Source organism: Grus americana, chromosome 8 (assembly GCF_028858705.1).
Source record: "Grus americana isolate bGruAme1 chromosome 8, bGruAme1.mat, whole genome shotgun sequence".
NCBI lineage: Eukaryota > Metazoa > Chordata > Aves > Gruiformes > Gruidae > Grus > Grus americana.
The window spans coordinates 9,579,634-9,602,583 of NC_072859.1; the positions used below are offsets into that span (position 1 = coordinate 9,579,634).

Consider the following 22,950-nt stretch of genomic DNA (forward strand, 5'->3'; position numbering starts at 1 on the left):
GCACAGCCCTGCCATGGAAGTAGCAGAAACAAACAGGGTGTGTGCCCTCAACACAAACACGGATTTCTTATTCATGGGGCTGTCATTGGAAGAGGGTGAGAAGGAAACCAGTGTACGACCTCCTGGCTCTACAGACTAGAGATCCATCAGAAGCCGCAATGTACAGGTTGAACGGGTGTTAGGTAAGAGCATCCTGGTCATTCTCAGCAGGGACAGAAGTGATCTCTGATACGGATGATCTGTAAGCTGAGGGTTGATGGTCTGAGTGTGCAGAGTGAAGGGAGCCTAACCCTCTTGCCCCCCGGGGTGGCTGACAAGAAGTTCACAGAGTGGCATGTCTGGGGCGAGCGGTTGTGAAGCAGACAGCAAAACTGAAGGTGCCTGAGAGCTCCACCCTGAAGCCAGGGCAAGAGTCAACACAGGGCTCACCCACCCATGTTGGCCACCCGGCCGTCCCACCAGGAGCTACAGCAGGAGTCTGCTAGGGGCGTACCATGGACATGAGGGGCATATGCCCCTTGGCCCCAGGTGGCCTGGCTGTATTCACCTCTCGCTAGCTGGTCTTTCTGCTGGCTGCAGGTCTGGCCCTGCTCACAGAGAGAGCTCTAAACTGTGGGAGGAAACCTCAACAGGACAGGATGTGACTAAATTACCTCAAGAGAAGAAATACTGGAGATAGGTAAAAGGAGTAGGGTAAGCAGAGCCAGGAAGCCGAGTCTGCCTGCCCTTGGTCACAGCTAACGTAACTCAGGGTAACTGCTTACAAGCAGCAACACCCGACAGAGCAGGGGTTTCCATCACCCGCTCGCTGCAGGAGAGCCAGCGGCCACAAGAAGAGAGCGGGGCAAGGCAGGAGGCAGAGCGCGGCCCCAACTGCAGCCACACGGGGCCGCCCCGCCGGCCACCGCCCCTCCAGGCGCATGCGCAGTCCCAGGCGGGCGCTGCCCAGAGGGATGCCGGGAGATGTAGTCCCGGGGCCCTGCGCGGAGCCGTTAGAGTCGCCATGTCACGGCCGCAGCACGTCGGAAGACGCAGCCTCGCTGGCGGCCCCTTGCCCGCCGCCCCGTCAGCTGACATCACCCGCAGCCCCAGCCACTCCGTGTGCCGTGCTGCTGAGTGATGCTCGCGGCCCACGGCTGTGGCGGAGGCCAAGGCGCTGGCCCTCCTCAGTGGGCCCTGGCGGGCAGCGGAGGCCATCGCTGCGCCTCAGCATATGCCCTTAGCTGGAAACAGCCCAGCGCTGTGTTTCTTGGGAAAAAAATCCCAAACAACTCCTTTCACCAGAGAACCTCCTAGGCAAAATATTCACAAAAGATCAGACAATTCTACAGTTTCAGTGCTTAAAGATGTATGGCTCTGTATATTGCTGCTCAAAAGGGAACCAAACCACAGCAAGCCCCCTCAGCTGGGCCACATCCGACAAACCCCAGTGTTAGGTGGGAAGGAAGGGAGGAAAAGAAGGAAGGGGAGGAAGGAGCCAGCAGCAGAGGGTGTGCACAGCTCTCACACTCAGCTGTTTTGGATTTGACTGGAAAACACCTGGGACATTGATTTCCAAGCAGGCCCATTGATGTCCCCCTTTTTTTTTTGAAGCAAAGGAGAAAGGACAGGTCAGAATTTTTCCAATAGAGGGAGCACCGGGACAGCTGTGGCCATTGCATTGTCAACCCATCACCTGAGGTGCCTTATTTTGGTGCTGGAAGACCTGGACACCTGTACAGCTATTCTCACCTTCCATCCTCTGGGGAAGATACATCAACATGGTCAGGATTGGGGTGTAATTTGGTCATCGGAAAGCAAAGATTTTAAACTTGGAGACCATTCTGGGGAAAAAAAAAAGAAAAAGTCTTACTTAACCTCAGTGACAATCTCTAAAGTTAGGATTTGAAAAGCTCACGTGGATCAAGAAAAGCAGTCTGCAGACCTGCCCTAGGAATTACAAAATATGACTTGTGGTCACTGCAAATTGGAATGGAAATTATTTCATACATGCCACAAGGGCACGTTTCAGACCAACACTTTCTGTTCTCAGGCAATCTTGGCTGATTGGCAACAGATGAAATGCAACATTTGTATTAGATTTGCAGCAATATCAAAATTATTACAAGTTTTATGTTTATCAAATTGACCGTGTAACCTCATCAATGGATCACCTGTTTTTACTCAACAGGGAGACTAGAATAGCTTGCTGCCTGGTGTGCATACTGAAAGTGCAAATATCACATTTCCTCCGTTTTGAGGAAGTATTTTTGGAAAGCTTTGCAAAACTTACTTTTGTGATTCCAGTTATTCTAGCTGTGACAGAGAAACTCAGACGAGAAAGACAGGAGCAGCAGATTGGACCTGATGAGAATCTGTTTTAGATGCTGGTGTGAAAACCAGAGGTGGCCAAGGTCAATATTTGCCAAAGCTAAGGACTGTGTCAAATCAAAACCGTAGTAACAAAGCATGTCATGACTAGGACTAAAAGTCAGAGAAAATCAAGAAATGGATAGTGCCCAAGTGGCAAGGTCTTTTGTCACGAACGTGACAGCAAGGGTAACAGTGAGGAAACCATAAAATCCATACTGCTACCCCAGAGTCCAGAATGAAGAGTGGGTTCAATTCTTTCTTATGTTGCTGCTCACGTGTGCTACATCCCAAAATGCCAGATCACATAGTCTCCGATCCAATGCAGCACATTAATCAGAGAAGATTTCTTTCATGGCTGAAATTAAACATGGGCTTAAGTACTTTACTAGAGTGGAGCTTTACCTCTCCTATGCCTGAAGCTTTTCTGAAGACTAAGGAAGATTCACAGCCCTTGGCATATTACTGTGTTAGGTAACCAGCAAGCTTTTCTTGAGGGTTCTTGCAAATCTGAAAAAGAAATTGGATGGCAGTTTTGGGAAAGTCAGTGTTACCCTGATGCTTGATAACTGAAGACCTTTGTTGGAAATGCAGGTATTACCTAAGAAGAGGAGAGACTATGTCTGGCTGGTGAACACTGATGATGAGCGTCCCTGCCTTGAAGCCAGCCTCCTCATAAGAGAAGAGTTATAAACAGATTGGGAGGAGGAAAAGGAAAGTACTGCTGCATCATCATCTAAGAAACAAAACTGCCCCAACTTAGATTTTAGAATATAGCTTTTCTTGATCCTCAAAAATTAGTTGAACCTCCCTGGAAGATTTCTCAGTCATTCTGAAGATTTTATACTCATTCAAATTTGACCTGGCATTATTATTAAGTTATACCTAATTTTAGCGGTGAACTTCTTTGGGTGATTACGGAAAAGAAAAATCAAAGTGACTGGTAGCCTTAAAATCTTCAGATGCTGTCTTCTTTTGACAGACTTTGAAGGTAATATATTTATATATTCATATACATATATATTTATATATTTAGTGAGGACCAAGAGACTAATTTTTCAATTTTTTGATACCAGTTTTTTTTATGGCTCTGGTAGAGCAATCCACTGTGCTACTTTGTAAACCCTAGGGCTATTTACATCACCTAAATCAGGACATCAGAACCATGCACTGTCAGGAAGAAGTAACAATGCATAAAACATAACATAAAAGCTGAAGAAAGTATTATTGCAGAAGTCTTAGCTGTGCATTAAATAGGCAGAATTAGGTGTATCTGAATCAGTGCCATATTATACTGAGGGAGCATGTGAGGCAACACTGCAGCCATCAAGGGCGGCTGTACAGTACAACCTAAGCTCTTAGGTCCTGCCTCATTTCATCCTAAATACCTAGGTGTGGCCTTCAAAACCTGTTCTGAGCGCTGTCCCACCCCTGGGTAGCCTTCTTCCCTGCAGAGCTGCCTTTTTAATGTGAAATGCTCCTTACGGCTTCCCTAGCTCTGCATTATGGAGGTTGGACATTGCCTGCCCTAGTAGTTCAACCTGTGCTGCAGCATCCTTGGGATATTCCCGAATCATCTGTCTCAAAAAGCAGAGTGAGGACACGCCTGACATCCAAACGAGGGCTCTGCTTAAACTATAGTAGTTCAGTGATAGCAGGCTCAGTTCTGATGTAAAACAGATTTTATTCCCTTGTCTGCTGTAGGCAGCTTGATCTTACGGCTAATATTCAGTGGCCCAGGAGTCCCAGCGCTCCTGCATGACTCAGCGACAGTCTCTCCATGCTGATCTCCCACACCTCTCACAGAAGGACCAGAAAGCGCTCAGCCCAATACTGTTGCTTGCATTGTTGGCACGGATTGATAAAACCTTTTGCTTCAAAAATAAGCAGGAAATAAGTATGCGAGGAATCCCTCCGGGTTTCTGTAAGATGGAAACAAATCCATTAGTGTGTAACTCCAGTAGGATATTTTGGGAAGGATTTAGAGTACCTTCCTGCCTTCAGCACTTCCTGTGAATACCACGCTAAAACCCCACATTTTAAAATGTGTGTGAGTGTCCGAGGTGAGCGCTTCCAGAAGCTGGTCATTAAAACGCAATTGTCTACTGACCACTGATGTCATTGCTATGCACTTGTGGAGAGCTAGTTGTAAACATTGAGTGGTTCAGCTGAGAAACCAGCTTCCTGTTGATTGTGACAGTGATGTCCGTATTATGTAAATAGAACTAATCAGAGATGCTGGCCATGTAATCATGGGGCAGGCAGGAAATTAATACAGCTGAGAACTTTGCAGACTCACTTTCTTATTTTGACCTTTCAAAAGACAAAATAAATGAATTTAGTTTAGTACAGACGTAAACATTTTCCATGGCAGAAGTTCTGCTGAAACGACAAAGATTCCCAGGCCTACACCAAGCCTGAGTTTTCATCACAGATGCCTTACAAAATTGTTCTGAGATCCCTGTTTGACATGCCCTACAGATGCCAAATGAAAAGCGTTATGTTCCTGTTGTCAGTGATCCGTATCTCAAAGCAATGCAATTTTGTTTCCTTCCTTTTAAACAGCATCAACAAAAGAGGGTTGTATAATGTGAACTATGCATAGGCGTTACAATGCTGCTCTTCCACTGACCCTGGAGTATCCCACCTGTGAACTTCCTCCACCACAGTGAATCTTTTAAGTGCCCCACTAAAGAAATTCACTGAATTAGCAGGCTGCAACCTCCTCTGCTTGAGATTTACAGCAAAACTATTTTCCTTTTGGTATTGCTTCATGAAGCAAAAATGTTTTTTATCCGAAGATAAACAAAACAACCATATGTTGGATCATATAATTAATACATTGTAGGTCTAATTATGATTTCCAATAATGAATAAATGACATAAATATTGAGGAGGGATAAATTGTTAAGGAATTACTGAAAAGCACCAGACGTATTAAAGCCAAAATGTATTCAAAACATGTAATTTTAATTTTCAACTCTAAGAGAACTATGGTAACAACATCTTTTCAGCCCATGCTCTTCAGTAAAGTTCCTTTCTCTGCTTATTCTTCACAACATAGTGAAGAGATTGTGTTGCTTCTTTTTTTTCTTGCCACAAAGATGAATATCGCTTCCCTTCAGCAGAAACTAAAACAAACATAACCCCACAAAAGCCATACTGGTAAAATTGGATTTGAATAAGAACAATGGCAGAGCTCAGTTCTGGAGAAGGCTGGGCAGTGCTAGAACATGAACACGAACATGGAGGAGGCAAAGTTTACACTTACCTGGCAAGTAACAAAAATAGCTTGAAGAAAGATGCGGAGGGATTACTAACAAAGGAGAACTTCTCATTGTGCTGTAGTTCTTTGTGCCGACCTGAACTGCCCAATTCGGGCTTCACTTCTCTTCAGCTGAACTGAAAGTCTGAATCCTTCAGTGCCTGCCTTTAAAAAAGAAATACGACCTATTCAGCGTATAATGCAATGCCATTATTGCCAATGGCATCAGTCACAGAGGGAAGCTATTGGGTCATCACAAGTTAAGCATGACTTGACCATCAGCTGTGATAGGAGCTTATCAAACACTAACAGAAGGCAGTGCTGCCACTTTTCAACTGAGGAACAGGCCCAAAGAGATCAGGACACCCATCACCTCAAGGAACTTCCTGCATTTTATGATCTATTCAATTCTGCTTTTTTGTCACATGAAGATTGTTTTGAAAATACATATTCTATTCATCTAACTATGAAAGCTCTTGACAAACGTATTTATTCTTTTTTGCAAGTACTAAATCATTAAGTCAATATTGCTCTCACTTTGTAGAGATGCTCTTGATTTGAAGGCTTAAAAATCACCAGTCTACTTCCCAAAAGACTTGTGAATACATTTCAGTGGTTAGAGAAATGGTTGGGAATCAGGACATTTGGTTATCGCAAATTTCTCTAGAGCTTTCTAGGTCTCTCATCATGTCATCAACATAATATTCTGGGTCTGCTTTTTCTGGCTTAAAATAACTTACTCATTTTTCTGTATCGTCATCTTGCAGTATACAAAACGGCCCAGAAGCATTTACAGGGTCATTAATACCGTTGCTATAACTACGGTAGCCTGCAGTGCAAAACAGAAATACTTATTAGCACCAGCACCATCGCTGACAAAACACAGACTGACTTTGATGCAATTTGGCTACTTTGGGGCCTGAATTTAGTATTAGCTTTCTATTAATGGAAAACTAAAAAAAAAAAAAAATTGTTTGTAATTATTCCCTTCCTTCCACCCCAAATCTTTCCGAATGAATTCTGAGGAGATGCACAGCAGATTGCTGCACTGGGACTGATGCTGTTGTCACAGTCCAGCACAATAATATTTTAAGCATCTAAGACGTAACATCCGTTGCTTTAGAGCCACTTAAGAGTGGAATGGACAAGCCATTCAGACCTATGCTGGGGAGAGCCCATTGCCAGTGGGTGCTGAAAGAGATGACATAATGGGTCATTTCCATCTATAAATTACATGGTATATTGGCAAGACCACCATCATTCATTTCTGAGTGACGTTTCATGCTACAAATCTTTCTTAAATCAGCTTATATGAACTATTGAGTCTACAATTGACAATGTTTTTCAGGAACTGAAATCACCAGGTAATAAAATTGCAGCAGATGAACACAGACAGTATTATATACACATAATAGGTGGAAAAAAAAAAGCTTACATGACTACCACTGTTGCAGAAAAATGAAATAAAATCATGCATTCTATATTCATTTGTTTATTGGTAAAAGGCAGAATGTATTATTAAAGACAGCTGTGGGTAAAGCCAGTTTAAAATAAGCAGGATGTGATATATAAGCCTACTCTGAAACTGAAAATGCAGTTTAAAACCATAACCCTGCTTCTTAAACGTCCTTGGGTCACAAAGTTTTGCATTGAATGTTTCCCATTCAGTCTGATTTTACAATCTGTATCACACATGTAATACATGACTTATCTTTCATTTCTTTTCTCTTAAAAAAAAAAACCCCACAATAGAGAACATCTTTTTTTGTTATGTTTCAGGAATTTGGAGTCCCAACAGAGTTGGTTTGGTTTTTTTTTTTTTAGTTCTTTTGAATATTAGTACCTCCCATCCTCCTCAGCTCTGCAAGCCACAAGGAAAAGGCCATCGTGGGACTCTCACCAGAACTTACCCATGTTGCAGTAATTGTGCAGAACTGAACAAAATTGTGGGAAGGTGATGAGGTCATGCCTTCTTCCCAAAGCTCGGTGTCTTACCCGAATAATCAAAATGAGGCATTGGCATTAAAAAAAGGAGGAGTATTTAATTCTTAATCAATTAACTACTACATAATTTTAATCTTTTCCAGCCCCTCATTCAGCTAACACTAAAGAGGTTTCTTTGGTAGATGTATTGTTCCTATGACACCTCTAACACAAATTGTACTTAAGAGCAAGAAAATTGACATTAAGCTTTTATGTGAAGAGGTAATATGTGCTGATCAGCCTAAAAAAAAATATACATTTTTACATTGTGCAAACTGAAATGAGAAATTTTTTTCTTATTTACTGTCAAAAAAAAAAAAAATCACAATTTTTTTGTGATGAACTAAAGACTTTTTATCCTGGTTGGGAGATTGCAAATGAAAATAAAGCCACAGATATAAAAGATAAAGGAGGAGCTTCAAGTGGACAAACTTGAAATTAGAAGTAGGTGTTCATCATTTCTGAAAAATGGTGCAAAAATTAATATCTCTGCTTACAAAAGAGCCAGCTTCATCTGTCTCTTGCAGGACATTCTGAGAAACCCTGAGTTTCAAGTTAGCATACTGTAGATAGAACGATTTTGTGTCCAGCATATGGCACGTCAGGCTGTAGAGGGCAGTTTAAGGTCAATTAGAAGTTCTTCTAAGAGCTTAAGACATTGTTGTATGTTATTTTATGAAAAATTATTCCCATTAAAGCTCATTTTAGAGAAACTACGCTTCTCACAGGTGTTTGGGGGAAAATGATGGCGTCATCCTAAGTCTAGTAAAACATCAAGTTCCACAAGCAGAAAACGGGGAGTTGCTTTGTGCTGATAGCTGCATGTCTGGAGGATCAACAGCCATTTTGCAAAGCTGCAATCTCACTTCCCTAAATGACGACTGTAAAACCAGAACTTAAAGCCTGGTGTATGTGCAGCTGCAGTGGCAGTGAAGGTGGAGAACCTCCTCCTTCCCACTACCTGCTCTGGAAACTGCTCAACGGCCAATTGGGCGCAACCCAGCCTGGTACGGCATGCGAGAGCCCTCCTGAGCACATCAGTTACGCCAGATGCAACTGCTGTAAGGAAGTAAAAGAAACATTTTCTGAAACTGGGAGGCTTTTTTTAGAGGAAGATGGAGAACCCGCTTCTTTTATTCCCCCAACTAAACATTTCTGCTTCAAAGGATAAATCCTATTACAAAGTCATGAAATCAACAATTAAAGAAGAGCCACATAAAGCAAGCAAGCCTGGGTAAGTTTTAAGGTCATGCTGACACTCTGAGTGTTCCGTTTACATACAGGATTCTTCTAACGTGGCTTGCGGGTATGAATTTAGGGTGTGGATCGTTTTATTTTTGACTTAGATATATGCAAACCCATGAACTACAATCCTAGGAATTGTTTGTGTAAAATATTAATCGCAGAAATATTTTTTAAGAACAAGAAACAAATCAAATAATTAAGAAAATAGGAAAGGGTGGTTTCAAGAAGTTCTGAGAAATGCTTCTTTAAAGCCTGAATATGATCCGGGAAAGTTTCTTTTTAAAAACTTGACAGGAAGCAATACTTCCTTTTTCTTTGCGAAACATTAAAAGTAGAAGATGATGAGCCAACTGTTTATGTTCTCTAATGTGAAATTTCACCCCCTCATCTTTAAAATAAAAAAGATACTGAAAATGAAAAGATTTCTCTTTCTCTTTGCCAGTACTTCATATGTAAATTTGTGTTAAGCTATGAAGAACAAAGTTATTGATGTGAATTATACACATAGAAGAAGTAACAGCAACATTACTATAAGTGAACTTAGGGGGATCTGTGATGCATGAGCAGAGTCAAAGCTTGAAAAGCTACCCTAATTCTGTTGTAGAGCTAAGCAGAAGAGAAATAGGCTGAGCCTTCTCCTGCAGAAATCTGAATTCCATGAAGGTGACCAGCTTGGTAAACCTGGAAACTTGACAAAAGCAGCAAGGTAAGCATTATAAAAGACTGAGTCGATGGGGATTCCTCTCAGGAAGTGCCTGTGTGACTCAGAATATTTCCTGCATTTGTGTCTGTGCATTCAGACGAGGCAGAGAATAACGCTTTTAAGATCTGTTTAATTTAAAAGTTAGTAATCTAACCCAAGCATACAGACACAATAGAACTATCTGGTATGCATCAGGGTAACTCACCACTGGTGTTTTCACACCACTAAGTATAGACTGGTCTCCAGATGCTTACAGATACATCTAAACCTTTACTCCTGCTGACAGCATTTTTATTAGAACACTGACTATATTGAGCAAGCATCAACTCAGAAATGTAGCTGACAAATTACTGCTTACAGGGAAATCATACAGCTCCTTGGAAAGCAAATTTTTTTTGTTTTCCAAAGTTTTCCAAAGAATTCTGTGATGTCCAAATGCCAGATGCATGTCAAATACCAAATGCATAGTTCCTCAGCAATTGCAGTAATTGAACACTCTTATCTCCAAAATTCAGATACTGATGTTTAAACACTGTTGTAATATTGTCCTAATTATACTATTTCTCATAAAGATGCAAGGTAAAATCTTGGTTTTGTTGACTTCAATAAGAGTGTAGTTCCTGACTTCAATGGGGTACCAAGATCTCACTGATAATAATATTAAGAATTGAATTTGTAGGTCTTGTCTGAAAAGAAGGAACACGTAAAGTACTGCAACTCCATGGCCTGAAAAATTTGTTGCCCCTTTCTTTCTGTCACAGACCACTTCAGAACACTTCACTGCTTCCCGTGCATGCCCTTTTGTCTTGCTAAGCTTGATGAACCTTGTTTAAGCAGTTACTATCTTTGGCCCAAGATGCCTGCTTTGACCAGAACTGCCTCTACAAGCCCTTACTAATTGTGAGCACACAGTAGAAATTGTATAAAGGCCCACACTCTGTTTCTAGAACCCATGAAAAAGCAGCTGAGAAGTGGCTACCTAAACACTTGCACCTATGCATCTGGATAATTAGGCAAAGTTTGTTGCTCACACGTCCAAATGTCATGCCCATCCAAATGATAGGGTCTACTCATGATCTGGAAAACTTTCCAGTCCACACTCATAGGGGGGGTTCATTACTTTCTTTTTTTCCCTCTTTCTTTCATGTTTTGCTGCTGGCAGAAGCCTTAATTCAATGGTTTTACAGTTCACTCAGAAATACAAGCCATTGCAATGATGAACAAAGGTAAAACAGTGCTGAGAACACCCTTTTTCCATTTCTCGGTTCCAGACATGTAAAACCATGCTAAGATTACATCTAAAAGAGAAAGCACAGCCTCCCTGCCACCTGTACACAGACTGTCTTGGGTGGCTGATTACCCCTGGGCATTTCATATAGAGTACACAGCCAGATACAATAGCAATAAATAATTCTCGGAAGAATTTCCCCTTTTTAACAGACACTCGCTTCCTCGCTCAGCTGACTGCCTTTTACCATGTTACTCTCAGCCAGATGCCTGACAGGGATTCTGCTGTTATTGCATAGACAAGAAACTGGTAGATTTTTGCTGATCTTTCTCTAGATATAGAGAGGGGTATAGATTATTTTTGGCAAAAATTAAAAGAAAGGAAATTACTCTTTTTGAAATAATAAAGTGAGATAATAGTTTGACATTTATTACATGATTTACTTAGTTTTTGTGAGTTCCATTCTTCACACAGAGATACTACTAACATAAGTAGAAATAGAATGTAATGAAACACAGCAGATAGTCAGCATGGTGATAGTGGAAATGCCTGTGACCTGTTAATTAGTTTCTTCTCATCTTTAGAAAGTGGCAAAGCTGAACAAATCTTGGTTTCTGCCTGTTATTGCAGCAACTTATTGCTGCACCCAGGTCTTGGGGATCTGTGAGGCTACTGCGTTGATGCAGTTTCTGAAGGAAAACCCAGAAATTCACCCTAAGAGTTTCTAAACCCAGCAAAGAATGTCTCCAGCATTCCGTGCAGTTGTGGACTGCGTATGATGTCTGAAGTCACCAGGGTTTATCTTTCACTATGACCAAATTAATTTCTGTAGCTATAGGAACCCACTGTTCCCAAACTTAGAAGTCCTCACAGTTTCAGAGAACTGCACTTTTTGTACTTCTCATAACTAAAAACCTGTAAGGGAACAAGGTCTCATTTTCCCTGACTCCAGAATCCCCGTTACTTTACTGACCTATGCTCAGTTCTTGAATGTCACTTCTCCAGCATTTTTACCTCTCAAGAACTGTTTGTCTCTCCCTAGCGGAAAATTTCATTCCTATAAGCAATGACTTCAGCTAGGAGACATGTGACACCTATTAAAATAATAATAATAAAAAATCCTTCTTTTAGTCTTGTGGAAAACTAAGATCATTACTGGCTTAAATTCCTTCCCAAAGTGATTGGAATTTCCTTTCTCATCTAAACTTCACGTACCTACAGATTTTGCGAAGGGAACTCAAACTGTGTGAACCAGGCAACAGAACAGCAAGGCTCCGTGAGGAAAGGGGAATCATAGTCAAGAAGTGTTCAGTCCGTAAGAAGCTGTTCTGACTAACCCTGGACAAGTTGCTTATTGATACTTTCAGTGTACTGTGCTTTGCCCTCGAATGAAAATGGTTCTAAATATTAATATTCATAAAGAACCTGATAAAAATTGACTTCACCTTCAGGCTTGGAACTTAAGTCCTAGTCCTAATCTGATACAGTTCATCTCCAGGCTTACTCCAGTTTTGGTCTACTAAAAATCAAAGTACTGTCCAGGGGTGCATTCAGGGTTACTTATACAAAACCAAAAAAGGGTTTCTCCACAGTTGTATTTGCGTGAATGAAGTAGGATGTTCGGTTTTCCTTTCTGCATTCTTCTCTAGGGCAGAATATTTGAAATCAAAGTAAAATAAGTGCAACTTGACATATTTGATGAAGAATACATGGAGTTTTATAAATGGAGCACAGTTTCTCAGAATAACATGACATTGGAAATAAGTTTGTGGTAAACAAAGCAGCCTACGTGTGCTATTACCCTATAAGAATATCACCTAAACCATATTGCTACAATTTTGTCTTTGGGCTATAGAATTTCCTGTATTTCATTAAAAAAAGTTGTGGTAACACAGCCTTAGACTAAGTGCATTCAAAACCACATCTCGGCAAGAGTATTTTTTAAGTTTAAATAGGTGATTGACCTGGTTCCCTTATGAGTTTTACCATACTGCATGATGTCAAGTCCCTTGAAGATTAATAACGCAACACAAACACGGAAGAGAAAAATGTCTGCTCTGATGTTTTTTTAAACAGGGGAAAAACGTACAACTCTGCAGGAAAAATGTCAGAAAAAAATTAAACCAAATATTTCTGAAGTCCCTAAAAGAATGAGCTCCTTTAGTAATGTGATCTAATCGAAGGCTTTGTGAAACAGTCCTCAGCGTTAGCGGTGACAGATAACATATGTTACAACACCTTCAGCAATACACAATATTCACGATTCTTTCAAACCACTTTCTGTTTCTTAAGCAGCGTCTCTCCTGAAGAAGCAGTGAAGTGGGGAGAATCTTTTGACAAACTGCTTTCTGAGAAAGGTGAGTAGTTTTTCCCTCTCCTTGCAGACTGTTAAGATGGAAAATTGATGGAAATTATAAAATCTAGTTGTGCACTTAAATAGACCTGGCAGTTACCTAAACTAGGAATGATGGGTCATTTAAAGCAGCGTGTGTTTCTGCCCTCCTCATGTGCTTAGGCTATAGCATACCGTCAACTACTGAAAACAGTTGAAAATAACTTTGAAGTTTTGTATTTTGTTGAACAAAGTAATGTAACAGCAAAGTGTTCCTTCAATAAACAGTAGAATTTCATTTGAATATTGCTCAAATATTCCTGACTGCAAACCAAACCTTAAAAATGAAAACATGTTCTATGTACTTAAGAAAAGACTTTGTCACTTCTGATGCAGTTTGTTTCTAAACCAGTGATCAGATCAAAGCTGGCCATCATTTGAAAGGGCCCGTTGCTTACATAATTATCAAATGCACATATGTCCCTCCTTCCATTTTGGAGGGACACATGTATGATCCAGCTATAGTGCTGGACACTATGTGCTTTTCAAATCTGTTCCTTGAACAGCTGACATCAATACAATTGCAGTACTTCCACAGATTAAGCATACTTGGGAAAGAAAATACCTTCACCATAATCACAATAGGATAAAGCAAATTGTAAAGAAGCTAGAAGTCATTCATTTTAAATTATTACTGGAGAACAGTCTACTTGCGAGCAAAGATTCAAACAGTGTTTTGGTCAACCTAAATTGATGCTCAGCCGGAATAAAGTCTGTCACTTCTACATACATCCACATGTTTTGATTGCTTCTATTTCTAAATTCATGAGATCTTGGTAGGGGATTTTTAAGGTTGCTGAGAATTCCCAAATGGGAATTACAGCACTCGGGATCATAATGAAAGAACTGCACTTATTTTAAAACCTTTATGTACTCTGAAATAATTATCTACAATCTGATGCAATTCAAAGGGAGCACAACCTATTTTGTTACCTTACACAGACTGTGTGAAAAAAGTAACTGTCTAATGAGGTTATCTGGTTTTAATGCAATTCAACATTCCCTTCCATAGCTGGATTGGATGCCTTTACGAAGTTTCTGAAAACTGAGTTCAGTGAGGAGAACATCGAGTTCTGGATAGCTTGCGAGGATTACAAGAAAAGCAAAACTGCACATGAACTTTTGCCAAAAGCTAAGACCATTTATGAAACGTTCATACAGAAAGATGCTCCAAAAGAGGTACGGTAAAATGTTCTTTATCGTACACAGTATTTGACACAACTGCATCTGATGAGACCTGCTTTTAAGAGGTGCGCACCCAGAAGCAGGGGCAACAGTTAATTATGTAGTCGCTGACGTAAGAACACTGTATGTTACATGTCAAAGCTCTGGAAGGAAATCTGGAAGCGACTGCGTAGATTATTCTCACTGTCCTCCCTACTGCTTTCAATACCTCCTCCATGTTACGCCCCTTAGTGTAAAGCATGAGTTTAAGTATTACATCATAGGAATTAGAGATTCCTAGTGGTCCATAAAGCCAGGATATATATACATATACAGGGTATATTTAAGGAAAAATAGTAATGGTAAATGTTAAAGCTGCAATAAGACATATCACCTAGCATTTGTGAAAAAGTATTATCTGTCTCTATTTAAAGCTACCCCCAGAGATATTTTTTTCTCCCTTTCTCTTAAACCAGTAATTATCTATTAAATCATTACATAACTGAGATTCAGAAGTTTTTATTTTAAATAAGCCAAAAGACTAAAAGAGACTAGAAGAAACTATTAAATTAAACCTATCCTTTAAAATAATAATTATGTTTCAAGCGTGGACTTTTCTTGATTGACCCGTCCCCAGCTCTAATTGCATATTCTTGGTATGTTACTGTCAGCACATATGCAAAAATATGTTGATATGTCAATCCTTATCAACACTAGAGGCCTTTTTATATAACAGTGCAAAAAGATTTTGTATTTACAGTTTCTTCATGTTATGAAGTGTGTTAAAAAGGATACAGAAATGAGAAAAAGGAGTGGTATTTGCCTGAGCTAGGAAGGAGATGAACAGGTTGGGAGATGATGAACTCTCACTGAAATCACAATCAACCTCTTCAATAGGTTTTTTGGACTTAAAATTTCCTGTAATTCTGTCAAGTTTGAGCAGATGAAATATGTCACTTGCCAACGCTCCTTTCCCCCTGTGTTCTTTTTTTTATTATTTGTCAGAATAGCAGAAGTTAAACACTAACTGCTACTTCCCTGCTACAAGGGTGAAAAAAGTGCAATTCTCATTTTAAGAGAAGGATTGCAAAATGGTGCAATTTCCACCTGTAATTCCCATAGATCATATTTAAGATTCAAATCTGCTTTTCCTAGGAAATGCCCACTTCCAAAGACTTATGCCCTTTTTTATTTCTTTCCCTGCTGCGTGTCTTTGGGGTGGACCTTACATAAAAAGAAACCCCCTGAGCTGTTTGAGGAAAAACCTGTCATTGCTAATTGATCGATTTACGAGCAGTGATGGTAGAGCATCAAGCGGTGATTCTGTCAACGCTTGTAAGACTGACGTAAGTGAAAAGATGATCAGGAGGAAAGCTAGGGAGGGGACAGGGCGTGGAAGTCATACTTCATCTAACAGTAATGGAACGATTTCTTTATCTGTCACAATTTTGATTTGGTGCACGTAGTGTGGGTACTGTTGTTGCCCTTAGGCAGTTGGCTTTGGTGAGACTTCCTTCCTTGGGTTCAGCTGAGCAGCTGAGACCAGCCAACAGCATCTCATTTCAGACCACACAGCTCTGGAACTGGCATCTTCTCTCTGACTAACTTCTTGTCCAGCAGAGCTCTTTTACACAGAAATTTCTGAGCATACAGTTTGATAGCATCGTAAAATCTTAGGCTTGATAAGTGGACAATTTTATCATTGTTAATTGCCCTTCAGTTCTTAGATCTAAACTATTTGTTCTAACTAGTTTTATGAAAATGGCAGGTGCATCTCAGTGAGGGAAAAAAAAGCATATTATACAAGTCACATTTTGACTGGATCAACAATTTTTTGAATATGTTCTATCTTATTTTTCAAAATAGCATGCTTAAATCAGTGCCTGACACTAATAAAACCCTCATACGAATTAAATCTTCCCAGGATGAATGCAACAACACGTGGAATAAATGATCATTTTGATATGCTTTTCCCATCTAAAGCCTCCGGAAACTCATTAAAATAGTTTTTATATTTTAATTATTAGAGTTTGCTCACCTTTCTACTACCAGAACTCTACACAGCAACCAGAAATTTTAACTATTCACTAACATAATCTAATGCGACAAAGTTCTGTGTGAATCCTAACTGAGAACGGAGGGAGTTCTGTATTAGCGCGGTGTTGCAAAGCCTGGCAGCTGCAACTATACAAAGGCCACTATTCGAAAGTTACTTTTAATCAAACATCAGACTTTGTCTTCTATTTTACTAGTTTTCTGTTGTACCAGTGACACATCTGTGCAGACTTCTGACAGCCATTACTGAGCACAAATGTGCTAACTAATTCTGTGGTATTAACATCCTGCTGTATCAGGGATTCAAGGTCCTCTTACCAGAAAAGACTTTCACCGAAGTACAGTTTCATTGCTATGGATAACAACTCAGGAAATGCATGAATGTACATGAACGAAATACGCTTTTCCTCATTCTCCAGGTGAATTTGGACTTTCAAACCAAAGAAGTCACAAGTCAGAATATTGAAAAGCCCATCATCACCACCTTCGATGCTGCACAAAACACAGTCTACAGGCTGATGGAGCAAGACAGCTACCCACGCTTCTTAAGATCTGATCCTTATTTAAATTTGGTTAAGGGGAGAAATCCCAGCCGTCCTACCCTTAGGAGACGGTCACGGTCTTTTACTGTCAATGATTTCCAGGGCGTACGCCCAGACTTTACCGTTTGGTAACAGGGAAACTCAACCCTCTCAAATTCTAGCTACTGCAGCAACTCCTATGTGTGTTAAAATCCAAGTCCTTAGCAGGTGTAAATGAGTGGAAAGCAAAGTTACATGCACTTAGGTCAGAGTTCTGTAGCCAGCGATTAATCTCATTTATTATAGTCAAGTGGGCAACATATTGACAAGACATAACATGTAAAGTTTTCATACAGTATTTTCTTTAAACTCAAAGAAGAGCTGTAATCATATTTGGAGGAAAAAAATCTGAGTTTCCTGCACAAAAATGTACAAAATGCCATTTGATAATATCCACCTGTATTATTTAGCAGAGAGGTTCATCACAGTTAGAATCTATATACCTGGCCTTTGCACATATTTATGTTTCTGTAATGTTTCCTACACTAAGCGCAGAGTATTTGTGGTATTTTCTCATACTACAAAACATTAGGTATAATGTAAAGTTATGTGGATTTTAACTACAGCTACTGCATAATTAAAATTTAGCTATTGCATATTTTAAGAGGAAGATAAGAATACCTATTTAATGTTTGGGACTACATTTTGTACCGTTTTCTTATTACATGTGTCTTTTCCCTGTATTTAAGTTATGCTGTATAGATTAACTTTGCCATCAAATACTTGTATTCTAATTTTTTGCAACCAAATGAGCAGCAACAAAGAATCAAGAATGATATTTTAACACAATCTGTGTCATTAAATATCAGGTCATGTATATGTATATATATAAAAATATGTTTTTACTTTTATTTGTAAATATTCATGGTATACCAACTTCGTTACTAAGCTTTGTTCTAGATTTTTATTTTGAAAAAGAATCTGAAAATGAACGGCTCTTGGACTCAGGTGGAATAACCTTCAGTTCTACTGGTCATGAACATACTCTCTGTGGTTATAGAAGAGGAAGGAGAAATCTCCCCTTTTTATTTCTTTACTATTGAAGTCACACATATCCTCTTCACGGTTGGTACGTGCAGTTACCCTAGCCTTTTCTTTCGGAATTGATGTAGACATACTTTGAAGCATGGGGCAACTCTGAAAATCTTAAATGTTGGTTCAATTTAGCAAGTGACTGCAGGATTTAGTTGTAACTATGACTTGTATATTCAGTTACTTTGCATGGAATTTAAGCGTTCTCCCTTTTCTTCCCCTTTCAGTAAGTGGTCAAAGAGGTACAGTTCCTGAGAGTGAGACTTTATGTTCATTACTAATTCAGGGTATATATGAACTGCTCGATCGGAGAGTTTCCGTGTCTGCTTTACTAACTTTCAATAAATCTGAAGTGATCTACCCAAAGAGTTGTCAGGATTCACTTTATCAGCAGTCAATGAGTAAAACACGAAGGCTCTGCTTCGCTCAGAATGCAATCCTAGCTGTAATCATTGCCATTTCAATCAGAAATGTGACTGTAAAGGAAGCAGAGACCAGAACTCACCTGTGAATGCTGCTGAGCTGCGCTGACCTGGGAACCACCTCCGCGCTCTTGGCTTTACTTGGGGGAAAGACAGGACAGACATTTGTAACTATGAGGTGGGTACCATCTTCCCTAGCTCATTCCATCACCTTTCCCTGAACCCAAACCTCTAGGCACATACTAAGTGTAGAAGCAGTCAGATCCTGGGCACAGTGATTCAGGAATAAATCAAATGGTTTTTGCAGGGTTGATATTGCATTTCAGTCATCTTTATCCATATAAAATGCAGCTTTGGAGCTTGTCAGCCTCCTTTTTTTAAGAGCTGCCTACGTTCCTGTTGTCATTGTCACAGGTGCCACATGAATGAGTGACTGCAGTGAAAGGCAACTTTCTAACCCAATTTCATCGCTGAAGTCAGTATATTTTTCTGCATAGATTATTTACCCTTGCTCTTTCACAGTCTCCCCTTTAAACTCAAATCATTTCTGCCACAAAGAATCCTGTTTCTGATTAAGGAATCTCTAATATCACCAACAAGTCTGGATGCCAGAGTTCTCGGATATTTAAAATACACATGTTCCTATGCTTTATATCACTAACATTGTTGGAGAAAGCAACAGACCTGTGAACAGACCCACTGGAGCATTAACAGTGGGTTTGTTGCAACACAGGCATAAGACCTACACCTTTGCAGCTAGATCCTTCCCTGGTATGATTATTTTCCTTCATACCAGCTGAGAATCCGCACCTTTAGTCTTGCCGCGGATGACATAAATGAAAAAAATGTGTATATTTAATACTGTTCCAAAGTCCAAACACACGACAAATATAGTACCTCAAGTCAGACTTTTTCTTCTTAGCAAAAATAGAGCTGTTAGTCACAAATGTCTGTAATGATAAATGTAAGTCAGCAGGCGCCCTTTGTTTCATTTCACAGACACATGGAAAATTTTGCTTATCTCCAGGGAGGCCTTCCTCAAAGCCATCAGTCTGTGGTACTGACAGTGCTAGTCCCTCTTAGGAGTTTTATAATGAAAACAAACAAACAAGATATTCCTGGTAGCTATTTATGCATGTATGTTTTTCAAAGATAATTATGAACCGCAGCTGAATTTACAGCAGACTAATACCATGGGAACTACTGTAAGAAGAAAGTCAAGATAAATTCAGAGAACGGAAGGCAAAGGGCACAAAGATAAGCTAAAATGGCATAATTATCTGGCAAAGGGTTTTTTCTAGAAGAGGCTCCTTTTAGTGAGAGAAAATTAACGCTCTACTATAATTCTGGAAGATGAACTAAGCCTAGATTTAGTACAAGTCTGTGATGCTGTTCCAGGATTGAGTTAGACTGGATTGATCAAACTAGGGGTTAGCCCTGCACAGATGCATTTATAGTATAAACCTTAGAGTAGTGCCAGAGAACATAGTTGGGCTTCTCTAGTTTTGGCAGGATTGATGTCATAATTATGTAAATCCTCTTGTTATGCTGATCTAGTGCAAATAATATATATACAAAGCCTATCAGGCAAGTATTTTTACTGGGGATTACTGTAGGTAGCAGCTGTTTAGATTTGTATGTGCCATTCAGTGTGCAGGAAGAGCTCTCAAAATACTCCTCTTACCGACACAATAATTCACCCTACATAAACACTTCACTTTATTCCTCAGATACGTGAAGTCTCCAGACCCAAAGCACCAGGGAAATAATCTGCTGATTTATATAGCACAAAGGCTTGTCTCCTGTTTCAAGAATTAAGTCCAATTAGATGCTTTAAATTAGCTGAATTATTATCTATTTAACTTGAAGGTGATGGAAACACACATATAGGTGTACCTTCTTCAGCTTTTGGGGTTTGTTATTGTGCAAAAGACACTCGATTGATTTTTGAACTGATAAGAAACAAGAGGAATGAAATCCAAGATAAAGAATCTCACAGACAAAGATAGATTTCCATCTCGCACTAGCGTAGGCGATCAGTAATACAGCTCTTCTGTGCCTTTACATGCTACAACTTAAGTGACTCACAAAAGGCAGATCATTTTTCTCTCCTTTTTGTCCCCAGTGGCTCAGCCTGCCTTAATTAACTGCTGCTTGGAATGCAGTTCCCTCTCCTTTCCACACATCCTGTCAAAAGACCTTAACTGAAAAAAAGATTGCATGAAATCATCTTCCTCTCTTCAGTGATTCATATGCTCATAACCTTATGCCTTGCTCAGATGCCTGTCCTAGATCCCGCTCTGGTTTTTGCATTTTAGGCAAATGCCTCAATCAAATGCCCTTTAAGCTCCTGTGTGGCTCTGTGCCAAAGATAAAAATATATTTCCTCTATACACCATCCAGCTTGTTTCCATTCCTACTTTTTTCTTGCTAATGTCTTGTTGTCATCTTCCATTTTTTGTACTCTGATCACTTAGGGCTGGGCTCATAAAAGCTCCCTCTGGTTTTATACCAAAGCTTTTCTCTCTCCTTTCCTAAATGGCACCTATTTGCGTACCCTCCTCCTAAGTCTCCTTGCAAGAGATTATCTAGACACTGAGATTTACAATCTAGCCTCTATCTTTGCCTCCTCTATGAAATGTGACTAAAATTAACTGGCATGAAATATAATCCTATGGAAGTCCATTTAGAGTTTTCAAACAGGACAGAAAATTAAGCTGAAGCCTAACATAAGGACAACCCTGAACTGTTCTTTTTTCATCATGCAATTTGCTTGTACTTTAGAAACTCTCGTTTCTTCACAACTTTCCAGACTAATTTTAAATTTCTGCAGTTAATGCTACTCCAGTTTTTCCTTAAGGAAGAGAAGGCTCTGAAGGATTAAATCCTCATGTGGACTGTCTCCCCGGGGGGGTAGCTCAGTAGGAGTTCTCCTGCATCATACACACACTTTGCTTGCATTACTTGGGCAAAGAGAAGTCAGAAGTACACTTTTACAAAAAGAAGCCACCAAGAACATCGGTATATTGGGTTTCCCTTTCATTCAGTACCTAGCACTGCTTGGCTTGGGACAGACCACCCGCAGGCACTGCTCAAGAGATGACTGATACAGGGAATTATGCTTCAAGAGCTTTCTGGGGCAGAGCACCCACCTTCTGTCTATTCTTGTGCTAGTGCAATTTATACTTGTCTCTAAGGACAAGATCACAATATGGTCCTGTATGTCTGCACTATATAGGCTTCTTGTGCAAATGGGAAGTTTTGTGAAGTCTGATGCTGTGTAAATAACAGCGTGAGCTGTGCCAAACACTCTGCTAGTTAGCACTAAATGAGAATCTTCAAAGTTCAGTTGTTTCCAGTTCTCTTCTAATGTAGGCTTGTGTTTGTATAGTGCTTGGAAATCCTGTATACGAGGAGCCCAGAATGCTGTAAAACATTTTGACAAATTGTTCTTGAAATCAAAACATTTTACCTGAAGGGCATACTTTGCTTGGGTGGAAAACAACAGCTCATTTTCTTATGCAAAACAACTCTGTGGCATACTGAAGACACACAGACTTATTTATATGGAAAGAAAAAAATATTTTTGTGAGTTGACCTTGCGGTGCAGTGCTATTGGAAGGTAAGCATTTACATAGTGCTGTGATTAAAATGTATTTGCATCCCGTATGACATGCGTTTCCACGTTACTAAGGATGCCAGCAGTGCTCAGATCATCTTGGCTTCTCCCAACATAAGAGATGCAGTCAAGTCTCTGTTTGCTTGAACTGCTTGGATCAGCAGAACATTAATTTTTTTTCTGCTGAGGTTACACTATACAAAACAACACTAACCAAGCAAACCCAGGTACGGGATGGATTTAACAGAGGCCAGATGCTGAAGGGCAATAACATACCGAACCTGATCTAGGGGAAACGCCAGCACATCAAAACAGCTATTGGAGAGTGTGACATTTTCTCACGCTGCACTCAGGTGAGTACAAGGCAAGCCTGTTAGGAACACATATAAATGAAAGTGATTTCTTAGGTTAATAGACCAATAGTTTGAACATGAAGAGTTGTTTTATACTGTCTATTGAGATTAGTATCTAGCCGAGATGTGGGTCAGAGGAACAAAAAATGACATGCCTTATTCACCTAAACAGCCAATAGCTTTTCATGAAGGAAACTAATGCCTAGAGATAGCTAAAGAATAAAAGATGAATATCAGTAAAATGTCAAGCAGTAAGCCTAAAAGTTCAGGCGATTAAAATATTTAATAAATCAGTAGTCCTTAGCAAGTAATATTGGCGAACGTGGAAACGTTCAATCGTTAGATCCGCATTCCCTTTCCTACCGTTCTAGCTGTCCTAGGGCCTGTCAAAGGCAGGGGACTCAGACCACAAATCCATACACAGTCAGCAGTTATGGAAGCATTAAACCAGAGGCCTTGCAGATAAAGTTTTTAAAATACACTGAAATTAGCTGAGTAGATAAGGGCCTGAGCTACTCCACAAGTCCAGTCTGGATTATTAGTAGACTGAAGCTGCAGA

The 22,950-nt window shown here is 40.0% G+C and overlaps 2 protein-coding genes across 3 annotated transcripts in view; one reads left to right on the forward strand and one right to left on the reverse strand.

Annotated features, from left to right (window-relative positions):
* Positions 1 to 6,439, reverse strand: part of RGS4 (regulator of G protein signaling 4) — a 32,560-nt gene extending 26,121 nt beyond the window's left edge. The window contains exons 1-5 of the mRNA XM_054834489.1: positions 6,355 to 6,439; positions 5,621 to 5,779; positions 4,069 to 4,271; positions 2,755 to 2,859; positions 1,732 to 1,823 (exon numbers count right to left, since the gene is read on the reverse strand). The gene's annotated coding sequence lies outside the window, so the exon portion shown is untranslated. The remainder of the gene's footprint in view (positions 1 to 1,731; positions 1,824 to 2,754; positions 2,860 to 4,068; positions 4,272 to 5,620; positions 5,780 to 6,354) is intronic.
* A 2,038-nt stretch (positions 6,440 to 8,477) lies between these two features.
* Positions 8,478 to 18,363, forward strand: RGS18 (regulator of G protein signaling 18). Of its 2 annotated transcripts, none has more exons than XM_054834482.1 (5): positions 8,478 to 8,831; positions 9,447 to 9,548; positions 13,066 to 13,130; positions 14,178 to 14,344; positions 16,804 to 18,363. In XM_054834482.1, exons 1-5 carry the CDS (start codon positions 8,713 to 8,715, stop codon positions 17,056 to 17,058), a joined length of 708 nt encoding a protein of 235 aa, XP_054690457.1. In that variant the 5' UTR covers positions 8,478 to 8,712; the 3' UTR covers positions 17,059 to 18,363. The 2 variants fall into 2 exon arrangements, with proteins under 2 accessions (XP_054690457.1, XP_054690458.1); XM_054834483.1 differs by having other exon boundaries at positions 8,479 to 8,831; positions 13,069 to 13,130.
* The last annotated feature ends 4,587 nt before the right edge of the window (positions 18,364 to 22,950 follow it).